This window comes from Gopherus evgoodei, chromosome 20 (assembly GCF_007399415.2).
Source record: "Gopherus evgoodei ecotype Sinaloan lineage chromosome 20, rGopEvg1_v1.p, whole genome shotgun sequence".
Lineage (NCBI taxonomy): Eukaryota > Metazoa > Chordata > Testudines > Testudinidae > Gopherus > Gopherus evgoodei.
In genome coordinates, this window is record NC_044341.1 from 17,433,399 (window position 1) to 17,446,105 (window position 12,707).

A 12,707-nucleotide genomic window follows, 5' to 3' on the forward strand; every position below is an offset into this window, starting at 1 on the left:
TCCCTACGGTTTGCAGGGTGCTTCGGGGAACGCGAGAGCAAACCGCGGTGAAGCTGGTCTCCTTTCCCGGTTTGCTCTCGCGTTCCCCGAACCCCCCTTGAAGCCGCCCAACAGCGCTGCAGTGTGGCCACATCTAACACCACTTGCAGCGCTGGTTGCTGTAAGTGTGGCCACTCTGCAGCGGTGGCCCTATACAGCTGTACTAATACAGCTGTAACAACCAGCGCTGCAAAATTTTAGATGTAGACATGGCCTGATACCTCCAAGCAGCAGACCCAGGACTTCGTTTGTAGCAAAGCTTTTACAGGGTTTTAAAAAGATTGTAAACTCAATGTATCTCAGTTAATTCGTTGGCTTGGAGGTTTTTCTCCTCAAAAGTGCTCCAATTTTAAAAAAAGTTCTGGCTTTCTGAGGAGAGTTTAAAATTTCTGTTTAGAGTTCTGGATACCAGAACTGTCATGTGTGAACTGACTAATGGCTGCTATAATCTGGTCTCCTGCCTCAGACAATGGCCAATGCCAGAAGCTTCAGCTGGAAGACATACTCCTGCCCTCCTTCCTTTACCTCACAAAATGCAGCTACTTATGCAGCACTATACCATAGAGAAGGGTTTTCGTGCTCACCCCAGTTCCAGATACCTTTTACTTTGGAACATGGGATTGATGGTCTATGTAATTTCTGTCTCAGCTGTGTAATTACAGATGATGTTCTTTATCTGAATGTCTAATCCTTTTTTGAATGGTGCTGCTGAATTGCATTGATAAGTGTCCAGCAGCAGCAACATTTATTCCCTTCTATCTGTTTTAGACGTTTCATGTTTTTAATGCTGTAGAAGTGCCTATCGTACTCTGAGAGGGGCAAATGGGAGTCCTTGAGTGACCTTCTCCACACTGTTCGTTATTGTGTATAGTTCTAATCTCTCTCCTCTTGATTTTTTTCTTTTTCATGCTAAACAATTCTGGTCTCTCTATTCTTTTCTTGTATGACATGATTTACATTTACAAAAGATGTATTGGTTTGTTTCTGTTTTGTTCTCCACATCAAAGGTGTATGTCAGGATACCTGAACTCTTTGGCACTGTGGTGTAGTAGATTGAGAGTTCCATGGCAGCTTCATTTAAATTAAAATATGGAAGTTTTAATGCATAAAATTTAAAAATGCATGAAGCAAGCAATACATAAGCCTCTGTTCTTCAATTTAAGATTAAATTCAGTTTTTTATTTTGTCTCCATATTTTCAGTTTTTGATATGCATTGTCAGTACACATACAAAGCTCTGTGGCATAACTGTCTTGTAGAAGTTGTCCTGGGGAGCTGGAAGTTACAGCCAGGGCTTTGGAGCTGTGCTCCGGCTCTGGAGTAAGCTCCAGGCAAAAACCTGCAGCTCCACCGCTCCAGAGCCGCTCCGGACTCCGCTCCAAAGCCCTGGTTACAGCAGTTCTGTAGAGGCATAGTGGGGCTTTTGACATCTAGGAGGTTGTGGGATAAGTACATTAAATGTATGTTTCTGCTAAAATGATGTTCAATTAAACTCTTTAGGTTTCAGAGTTAATGTCCTATTGAGATGAATTTGCACCCGTGACTTATTTTTTCAGAATGATAGCACTACATCAGTATACATTTGGTTCATGCTTTCAAATTTAACTTGATATTAATATGGGCTGGAAACTTACTCCTTTTTTTAAAAAAAAATGAAAGCTTTGATTCTGGAGCCAAAGCATTGCAGGATACTGGTTACAAGTATTTTTTAATTCTTAACTATTTTGTCTGATACTGAAGTAAGGTTCGCTTGCCACTGATTCCTAGGATCATGCTCAGCAGCACCTTTGCAAAAACGCACATACAATATTGGCCACCCTCTAGTCTTCCTACATAGTAGCTGTTTTTAATGCTATATTATTTATTTTTATTATTAGCTCAGTTAATTTGGTCTTTAGTTCTTTCTAAATTCCAAAATAAATCATCTGGCTGTGGAGATCTACTGGAATTTAGCTTGTCTAACTGTGCCATCACCTCTCTTTTGATACCTCTGTCACTGACAATGCCTCCTCCTTATCTGTGCAGAGTAATCTCAAGGATGCTACTTCCCTCTTATCCTGTATTGTCTCCTTATCCTCTTTGATTGCCTCCTTTATATGTTGGTGGTCCAGCTGACACACACTCCCCAGAGCACACTGCTTCTGAAGTTCTTGAAGAATTCCTCATCTATTTTAGAGCCAAATTCTTCCATCAGTTACTGGCACACAGCTTTTGTTATTTGTTCTTCAAATATCCTCCTAGCTTTCAGTCCCTTATACCATCTTGTGCATGTGCGGGCATGCATATGTACACCATTTTTCTCTTTGCTATTCCTCCTCACCTCCTTTACCTTTCTCCACTACAATTCATTCACCAAATCTGGAGGAGGAGCTGAAGGAGGCATTTTTAGAACAAATAACAGAAATAGCCAAAACACGTGATCTGATAATAATTGGGGGACTTTAACTACCCAGGCATCTGTTGAAAAAGTAATACAAAAAGAGAGAAAATGTACAGTAAGTTCTTGGAATGTGTTTGGAACAACTTCTTGTTTCAGAAAGCAGAGGAAGTAACTAGAGGGCAGCCATGTTCGAGCTGATTATGGCTAATAGAATTGGTTGTGAATCTGAATATGGAAGGCAGCTTGGTTGAAAGGGATCATGAAATGACAGATTTCATGATTCTAAGGAAAAGAAGGACTCAGAGCAGCATAATAAGAACAATGGACTTCAAAAAGGCAGACTTTAACAAACTCAGAAACCTGCAGTGTAAAGTCCCATGGGAAAAAATATCTAAGGGAAAAATGAGTTCAGAAGAGCTTCTAGTTTTTCAGAGAAACAATATTAAAGTCACAACAGAAAATCTTGCGGCCACAAAGGAAAGATAGGAAGCTAGTATGCACCAGGAGCTCTTTAATGACCTGAAAAGTCAAAAAGGCATCCTACAAAAAGTGGAAACATGGACAGATTGCTAAGGTTTGAGTTCAAAAGAATAGCACGAGAATGCAGGGACAAAATCAGAAAGGCTAAGGCACAAAATGAGTTACACCTAGCAAGGGATATAAAAGCCAGTCAGAAGGTATTTGTAAATACCTAAGGATCAACATAAAGATGAAGGGAAGTGTAGGTCCTCTGCTTAGTGTGGAAGGAGAGCTAGTAATGGATGACACCAATAAGGCTGAGGTGTTTAATGTCTGTTTGCGTCAGTCTTCACTAAAAAGGTTAATTGTGAGCAGGTGCTTAACAAATTTAATATTAACAGTAAGGGGGAAGGAACAGAAGCCTAGTGAAAGAGCAGGTTAAGGAGTGTTTAGATGAGTTAACTGTATTTTTCAAGTCAGGAAGTCCTGATGAAATTCACCCTAGGGTACTTAAGCTCGCTGAAGCAATCTCAGAACCGTTAGTGATTATCTTCAAGAACTCATGGAGAATCGTAGAATATCAGGGTTGGAAGAGACCTCAGGAGGTGATCTAGTCCAATCCCCTGCTCAAAGCAAGACCAACACTAACTAAATTGTCCCAGCCAAGACTTTGTCAAGCCGGGCCTCAAAAACCTCTAAGGATGCTTCACTCTAAGGATGATCACTACCTGTTGAGTCCAACAATCTAGCCAGCTTTCTATCCACCTTGTAGTCCATTCATCCAATCCATACTCTTTTAGCTTGCTGGCAAGAATACTGTGGGAGAGCCATATCAAAAGCTTTGCTAAAGTCAAGATATGTCACATCGACTGCTTTCCCCATATCCACAGAGCCAGTTATCTCATAATAGAAGGCAATCAGTTTGGTCAGGCATGACTTCCCCTTGGTGAATCCATGTTGACTGTTCCTGATCACCTTACTCTCCCCCAAGTGCTTCAAAATGGATTCCTTGAGTACCTGCTCCATGATTTTGCCGGGGACAGAGATGAGTCTGTATTTCCCCGGGTTCTCTTTCTTTCCTTTTTTAAATATAGGCACTATATTTGCCTTTTCCCAATTGTCCAGGGCCTCCCCCGATTGAGAATGGGTGAAGTCCCAGCGAACTAGAGAAGGGCATACATAGTATCTATTTTTAGAAAGGGAAACAGAGGGGACCCAGGAAATTATAGACCAGTCAGCCTAACTTTGATATCTGTAAAGATACTGGAACAGATTATTAAACAATCAAGTTGTAAGCATCTAGAGGATAGTAGGGTGATAAGGAGAAGCCAAGAACAAATCATGCCAAACTAACCAAATTTCCTCCTTTGATAGGGTTACTGGGCTGGGGCAGAAGGGGACATTAGATATGATGTATCCTGCATTTAGTAAGGCCTTTTGACAGAGTTCCAAACTAGGGATATGTGCTCTAGTGAAAATACTATAAGGTAAATGCAAAGCTGGTTGAAAACTCATACTCAGAGTAGTTATCAACGGTTTGCTGTCAAAGTGGGAGGATGTATTTAGTGGGTTCCTACAGGGCTCTGTCCTGGGTATGGTGGTATTCAGTATTTTCATTAGTGACTTGATTAACAGAATGGCAATTATGCTTTTAAAATGTGTGGATGACACCAAGGTGGAAGAGATTGCTAGCACTTTGGAGGATAGGATTAGAATTTAAAATTATAAACCAATTCTCCAATTTACCAAGGTAATCAACCAGGTGAAATTCAGTAAAGACAAATGCAGAGCACTGTACTTCAGAAAGGAAAAATCAAGTGCACAACTACAAAATGAGGAATAACTGGCAAGGCAGTAGTAATACTGTGGAAAAGAATCTGGGAATTATAGTGAGTTTCAAATTGAATATGAGTCAACAATATGCAAAAATGTCTAATATTCTGAGTATATTACAGGAATATTTTATGTAAGAGATGGGAGGTAATTGTCCTGCTCTGCTTGGCACTGGTGAGGCCTCAGTTGGAGTACTGTGTCAAATTCTGGGTGCCATCCTGTAGGAAAGATGTAGATAAATTGGAGAGAGTCCAGAGGAGAGCAACAAAACTGATAAAAGGTTTAGAAAACTTGACTTGTGAGAGAAGGTGAAAAAACCTGGGCGTGTTTAATCTTGAAAAAAGAAAGTCGAGGTGGGGACCCAATAACAGTCTTCAAATACATTAGGGGCTGTATAACAGGCTTTGCTGGCTCCGGAGTTAACTCAGCACCCCAGTCATTCAAATCCCTACCTGTTTACACTGGTTGAGCTCTGATTGAAAAGCAGTGGGCAGATGAGGCCAGTAACTGAGTGGGGGTACATCTCAGGGGTTAATTGGTGGAAGTATCCCCAGCACCTAGTCCTGTATAAGCAGACAGAAATGGAGTGTCAGAGGAAGAGTTGGGAGCTTGAAGGAAAGCAGAAGTAGGAAGCCCTGCCTGCTGTTGCTACAGCACCCTTACTCAGAAGCAAATTGAGAAACTGGTGACTCATTGTAAATATAAAATACAATAAAACAGTGTGGTGGGGAAGGAGTGGTTGTGGTTTGTGGTTAAGGACTGATAGGACGCAATGACTGCGCTATGACAGACCGTTATAAAGGGGATGGTGATCAATTGTTCTCCATGTCCATTGAAGGTAGGACAAGAAGTAATTGTATTAATCTGCAGCAAGGGAGATTTAGGCTTGATTTTAGGAAAACCTTTCTAACTATAAGGATAGCTAAGTTCTGGAATAGGCTTCTAAAGGAGGTTGTGGAATCCCCGTCATTGGAGGTTTTCAAGAACTGGTTAGACAAACACCTGTCATGGATGGTTTAGATATAGTTGTCATGCCTCAGTGTAGGGGATGGATTAGATGATTTCTTGAGGTTCCTACCATCCCTATATTTCTATAGAGAAGGCTCACAGAATCAAACTAGGATATTTCAGGCTTGGAATTCCCTCTAGGTGCTTCTCCAGCTTCCCTTTGTTACCACCCAGTGAAGTGTAGACAGGGTTTGGCATTTCTATCACTGTGTCACATAACTCTGCCAACACGGCGATTAAATTGCTGGTCTTGTCTCTACAGCTTCTTCTAGGTCTATTTATTGATGATAAATACCCACTGGGAATTACAGACCCCAAAACTCCTAGTGTACACAAATTCAACCTCATACCAGTTTGAGAAGGGCTAGGGTACTGACATTCCTTCCGTGGTGCTGTCTCTAGACCAGGGATTGGCAACCTTTGGCACATGACCCAGACCAGTTTGTTTACCTGCTGCATCCGCAGATTCGGCCAATCGTGGCTCCCAGCCAGTGGGGGTTGCGGGAAGTGGCGTTGGTCGAGGGATGTGCCAGCTGCCACTTCCTACAGCCACCATTGGCCTGGAGTGGCAAACTGCAGCCAGTGAGAGCTGCGATCGGTCAAACCTGCGGACGCGGCAGGTAAACACACCGGCCTGGCCCACCAGGGTGCTTACCCTGGCGGGCCGCGGACCAAACGTGGCCGATCCCTGCTCTAGACCCATCTCAGAGGCTTCCTTCTAAAAATTGGGCTCAAATAATAGGTGCCTGATAAATTTGAATCCGCTCTTACAGGTTGCAGGGAAAAGGAACTTTCTCTTTCCTACTCCCTCCATTCCCTGAATTGCCGAGGTGTAGTTGTGCCTTTGTTGTGCTAACCCTTCCCCAGTCTCCATTTTTTCTGTTCTCTCCAGTGAATAACTCTAGGATTTCTTTCTGTGGGTAAAACTGACTCGACTTTTTTGGTCAGTTTCTGAGCTGCTTATAGGGCTCTGAAAAGCAGCAATGAAATCCAACTAGACTGATCAGTTTTCACTTTGCTGCAGGTTGGGAATGCTCTGAGCAGTAGCAGGGGCAAGGGAGCTGTGTGCAGACCTAGGAAGACAGCACTGTATTGGTTTATATTTTATTCATCTGTAAAAGGTTATTTTTGCGACGGGAAAGGCTAATTTTTTTTTATTTTTTAAGGCAAAGTTGCAATAAAATGTCAACATGCTATATTGTACGTTACTTATTATGTATTGAGGATCAGGTTAATATTCAAAGAACCTGACTAAAGATTCTGGTTTTCTGGCTGAGGAGCCTTTTTAAACAAACCCTTGGATTCTGCTGAAGTTGATAGTACTTACCTGGGAAAGCCTCCTCCGTGGCCAGACAAGTGGATTTGTCAGGCCTTGTTCATTTTCATATTAGACGTCTGGTTCCAATTTGGTTATTTATAGCCATGTCTGTGGTGCTTCTTACTGGTATTTGAACACTTCACCACATTAAATATCACACCAGTTACCTTTGGAAGGCAGAGCTTTCTACATCTTCCTTCTGCTAGGCTGGTTTCTTACAGAGATAGGGATTGGTTGTTGATCGCTTCTACATCGAGAGTCTGCACTCCGGTTGTTTGGATGAAGACAGAGATTCTCTCTTCTATACTGGCTTTCCTTCTAACTAATAAATGAAGAATCTATATTTCCCTTGTGTAGCTGGCCTAGCATGTGGAACTGTGAGTGGCTCAGGGAGAGCTGCCATAGTGGCTTTGGATTTCAGACTTCTGAATAATCTGTATTTAGTTTCCAGAATCTTGCTCCTACAGTTCCCTGTGGTGTTGGTAATAACCAGGGGTCCTAGAAATCCATTTGCCGTGGAAAAATGCTGAATTTGCATTTTTACAGAGAATCTTTGGTTTTTACATTTAGTGTGTGTGAGGGAGGCAGGACATATACAGTAGAACCCTGTTTATCCAAACCTTCATTATTTCTCTGTCCATGTTAACTGAACCACCCGAGCCCCAGCTGTGCAGGGCTGACCGCCCGAACCCCGCCGCAGTCATTCCCTGACGGTTATTACGGAGAGCTGGATTATGGAGGCTCAGATGAATGGGGATCTACTGTATATCAGTAAAACATTATGTTCAGCTGATCCCTATATATATTGTGGCTAGGGAAACTAAAGTTCAGCATTTCATTTTGATCATGGAAAAATGCAGATTTTTATGTTTTGTTATTGGAGAATTTTGGGGGTTTTTATCACAGGAAACTAGGATCCCTGATAATAATATGGACCATCAATAGAGACAGGCTCCGCCTCAACTTTCTATCGTGCTGTTTACATGCTGTATGAGAGCCTTCCTAGTGGCACCTTGTAGGCAAATTACCTGGCTGTTGTCATGATAAGTCTAACTCTTCTACCTATGCTCCTGGTAGGGGGTTCTTGTCATCAGGACAGCTTAAATATGTAATTTTTAGATTGCAAATGAATTGATTGTCTTAGTCCAGCTCTTAGCAGCGAGTTGTTCACTATGAATATCATCCTACTACCGTTGTTAAGGAAGAGGGAGTCCCTATTTTTTAGTAACATATTTACATTTTCCTGTTGGGTTCCCCAGTGGCAGTGTCTGTGGAGAAGCTGAAGAGGGGACAGGCTGTGGGGACTTGGCAGTAGTCAGTCCCTCCAGCCAGGGTTGAAACCCAGGCGGAAGGGTAGTGTATAGTGCCCATGCTGCATTTGTTCCCTCTATTTAACTGTATGGTCCTTGTCACCGTAGTGTCTGAATGCCTCACACACACTAGTGAATTTACCCTCACAAATTTCCTGGTGGAGAGAGCAGTGTCATCCCCACTTCATATATGAGGAACTAAGGTGTCTAGAGATTCAGGATGGACTTTCAAACCCACCAAAGTGACTTAGACCTCACATCCCATTAGCACTCAGGAAAACTCACCTCTCGCCGAGAGTCTGTGATAGAGCAGGAAGCTGAACCCAGGTCTCCTGACCCCCTCTGTGCAGTGCTTTAAATGCAGGATCCTTCTTCTGGCCTACGGCTAGAGGACGCAGTCACAGGCTCTTAGACAGCACCTTTTAACGAAGTGAAATTATGAAAGAACAATTTAGGGAGGAGACATTGAAGTTATGCTCTCAGGTTAAAAATTATATTTTAAATCATCTTCCTCATAATTCACCTTAAATTGTTGAAATGAAAAGAAAAGAAAAAGAAAAGCTTTACAGTTTCATTTCACTACATACAGATAATGTAAAGTTTACTTTTTGCTGTTCTCTCCAATTGGTCACCAAAACAGTTTAGTCTTCTTTTTTTGTTGTTGTTGGTATTCCTGTTGATTTTGGAGATTGTTTAAGGTTGCAGACACCGGAGAGGAATGTTTTATTTTAAAAAAATCATCCATTAGACTAAAAAACTTGTCCTAAGTTTGATAAAAGGCTGTTCTACAAAATCACAATTTTGTAGCTAAATTGCACTTGACAGTGTCTCTTCAAACAGAAATCTAGCATTGCATCCTGTGATGTGCTGCAAAGAGATTCCAATTTTGGACTTGCCAACACTGTTAAATGTGGGGATTTGTATTGACACACTTGCATCTTTCATGTAGTTCAGTGTCAATACATGCTTTTGCTAGCTTTCCAGACTCTGTCACTGTGGACTTGTGTAGGGCTTAGCCCGGGGGTCTCAAACTCAAATCACCCCAAGGGCCACATGAGGGCTAGTAAGTTGGCTGGAGGGCTGCATCACTGACACCTTTTCATATAAAGGTACAAAAGCCCCCTGCCCCCACTCCACCCTTTTCATGAGGCCCTGCCCCTGCCCTTCCTCTTCCAACCCCTTCCCCAAATCCCCGCCCCTGCCCTGCCTCTTCTCTGACCCCCCCCCCCCCCCCAAAGCACTAAGCACTGCCAAACAGCTGTGGGAAGCACCTGGAGGTAGGCAGAGGTGGGAAGCACCTGGAGGTAGGCAGAGGAGCGGGGATGTGGTGTGCTGGGGCAGCAGGGGAGAGGGGAGCTTGGTGGCTGCAGGAAATAACTCTTGGGGGGGCGCAGGGAGCTTGACGGGTGCAACAAATAACTTGGCAGGCCATGTGTTTGAGACCCGTGGCTTAGCCACTTACTTTAGGAGTTTTCAATCGGGGTTTAGGCAATACAAGTGAAACTGGCCTTCAGACCTCCTGTGTTCTGGCTAAGAAGGGAAGCATGACCTTTGACCTAAATGTCTGGAGTAAATCTCCAGCTGGCTTTGATAATCAGTAATACTTTCTTATGACAAAAATACAAATCCTTTGACTTGTTGGAAATGGACTTACTAGCCAGCCCTCCTCAAACTGGGAAGCAAACACAGATCAGCAGCTAGGACTTGCATTGCAGCAGTACCAGGAAAATATTTCCTACCTCTATGTCCAGTTCCTCTTACTAATTGCACAGAATTGCCATGTGCAATTCAAACTCCAAGTCCCATGCTGGAAATTGTGGTACTCTCATCGCCAGGTTAATACTACATTTCCATGTGTTTCTTTAATAAATGTCAGGTCTCTCTGTCTCTCTCTCTCTCTCTCTCTCTCTCTCAGAGAGCAAGAACAACTCCCCACCTGGGAGCACAGAGATTGGCATATGCTGTTCTTACTAATTTGTGCCGCTTCTGCTGCTATAAATTTAAAGTTGCTTGCTTATTGGAAAAAGACCGTTCTGGTTTCAGAGGGTTTGACGGTATTGTCCACATTAGCAAACGGAGATTTTCTAAGCAGTTTGGGATGAAAAGATACTTATTCTTCTCCACGGCATACTTATTTAATATTGCAGAGACTTGTATGATGCAGAGCTGGGAATTTTATCATGTTTATTTCTTTTGTCCTAGACATCTTCAGGTAGCTAAAGCCGAGCTAGTTCAGCCTAAAGACGGCAGCAAGCGGTATAATGCGGAAGCCAGGCCCTCAGAAAGGTAAGTGGTAATGCTTGGTCTAGGAGAAGGCCCTTCGGTTGGTTAGTTTGGGTATAAACTAATGAATCAATTGCAGATCATTAGAGAGTTGGTATGAAGATGGAGAGGAAGCTCTGGGACCTGTGTAGCAGTCTGGAGCAAAGCCCGAAGAGAAGGGAATGCAGTAGGTCTCACTTGGACCGCTTGGACAGTAGTCCACATGGGTAAAAGTTAAAGAAAAATCTCTGTTGTCATTTAGTCATCCCCATGCCAGTGCAGTCTGCTCACGAGAGACACAGAGCTGAACTGCTGTGGAGACTTCAGTCTCAGTGATGCTGCGGGGTGCTGCCAGGTCAGGGCAGAGATCATTGGGGGACTAGCATGGGGGAGCTCACACTGCAGCTATCTGCACTGTACCTGCTTCATCGGTAAAACTTCAGTTCCCATTGCTGCAGAGTCCCTTCACCATCTTGTGCACAATAATAACTGTCACAGACCTTTTTAAAGAAGCACTGAGTCTGGCTTGGGTGGCAAGGCCATTTGAAGGGAGCTTTTGCTATCCTCATAGCACCCCTGCAGCATCTGGGGCATCATGTCAGGCAGAGATATTCCACTGTGAAGCCTGGTCCATGCACCATCTGCTAGTGCTCCCAGCATGATCTGAGCTGGTGCTTGCTGTTAGAAGCCTCCCCCTTCTAATGAGGCATGAAACTGAAGACCAGCTTACCTTGCGGAGATCAAATATATCACAGGAACTTAACTCTAGTTGACTGAATCTTTCATCCCATTACAAGGCTTTTGCAACTGGGAGCACAGGGAGCACTGTGCAGTTATAAGCAAGCTACCTATGTGCTGTTTGCCTAACAGAAGGATAAACCCAAGCAGTCTGTTTGCATCTTAGCAGTTCGGGACTTTTGTTCTTTAAAGAAATATTGATTTCCTTCAGTGTTGTTCCATACATGTGCATTTCACTGGAGTGATCTCATCACACTGTCTACAGAGCATGGGGGAGGGGAGAACAGTAAAAAGAGAAGCAGCCGTTGCAGTTTTGTTCACATCTGCCGCATGCGCGTGTTTATTGCAGGAGATTTCCATGCTTGATTTCTTCCTCCTTCCCTTTATTTTTTTTTTGCCTCCTTTGCTGCTCCAGAGGTTTATCCTACAGGAGCATTATCCTCTTTCTAGCACCACTTGTCCTTTAATGAAGTGAAAGTAAATGAAGGAAAACAGGGAGCACATGCTGGGAGGCAGCTGGAGGGCCTGGAAATAAAAGAGGCAGGTTGATTAGTCAGCAGCGTGGCCTCTCACACAGCTTGTCATCTTTCGCCCCGTGGAGCAGGAGGCTAGGCAGTTTTGCCGTTGTGACCTTTGTGTTGTAAATGCAGTGCCGTATGTTCCAGAATCAATGCATGTGCTGGATACAAACAGGTTCCTGTCCTATTTACCTGGTTTTCTATAACTCACTGAACTTTTTTAACTAAAGTATTTGCACATCGGAGCCCCTGTGTTCCTGGAGTTTCTTTCCCCTTTTGTTGGTTTTGTGTGCTGCTTAGGAAAGATTTTGCATTAAAAAAAATTAACTGCAGAAATGGAACTTATCCTGCAGAGAACTCAATAAAGTAATCCAGAATGCCTGAAGTAGTGAGCATTTGAACAGAGGTATGGTATGGGGGAGGGGGCACTAAGTGCCCCCATAGGTATTCTCCATCGCTGTCTTCTGAGCTTTGTCTGCTCCATCCTTGCTTTTCTCAAGAGGTGGTAGAGCATCTCCTTCCCTGTGAACTATCAGTTGTTAGTCTGCCTGGGAACACTGATTGATTGCCCAAAGGCAGTGATGAGCTGCCAAAATCTTAACAACCGGTTCCCTCCTCACCCCACAAGGGGGTCATGGCCTGCCCCCGCCCCCCAGGACTCCTGCCCCATCCAACCCCCCGCATTCCTTGATGCACCCCCCGGGACCTCTGCCCCATCCACCCCCCTTCCCTGTCCCCTGCTGCCCCCTGCCGCCCCATCCAACCCCTTCTCTCATTCCTGATGGCCCCCTGTGACCCCTGCCCCATTCAACCCCTTCTCCTGGTCCCCTGACTGCCCCTGCA

At 43.7% G+C, this 12,707-nt stretch overlaps 1 protein-coding gene across 4 annotated transcripts in view; it reads left to right on the forward strand.

Annotated features, from left to right (window-relative positions):
• SCMH1 (Scm polycomb group protein homolog 1) overlaps positions 1-12,707 on the forward strand; it is a 111,261-nt gene that overhangs the window by 14,576 nt on the left and 83,978 nt on the right. For all 4 annotated transcript variants that reach the window (XM_030538752.1, XM_030538755.1, XM_030538754.1 and 1 more), the window contains one exon: positions 10,549-10,632. In XM_030538752.1, the coding sequence (XP_030394612.1) occupies positions 10,608-10,632 (25 nt within the window). In that variant the 5' untranslated portion in view covers positions 10,549-10,607. The remainder of the gene's footprint in view (positions 1-10,548; positions 10,633-12,707) is intronic.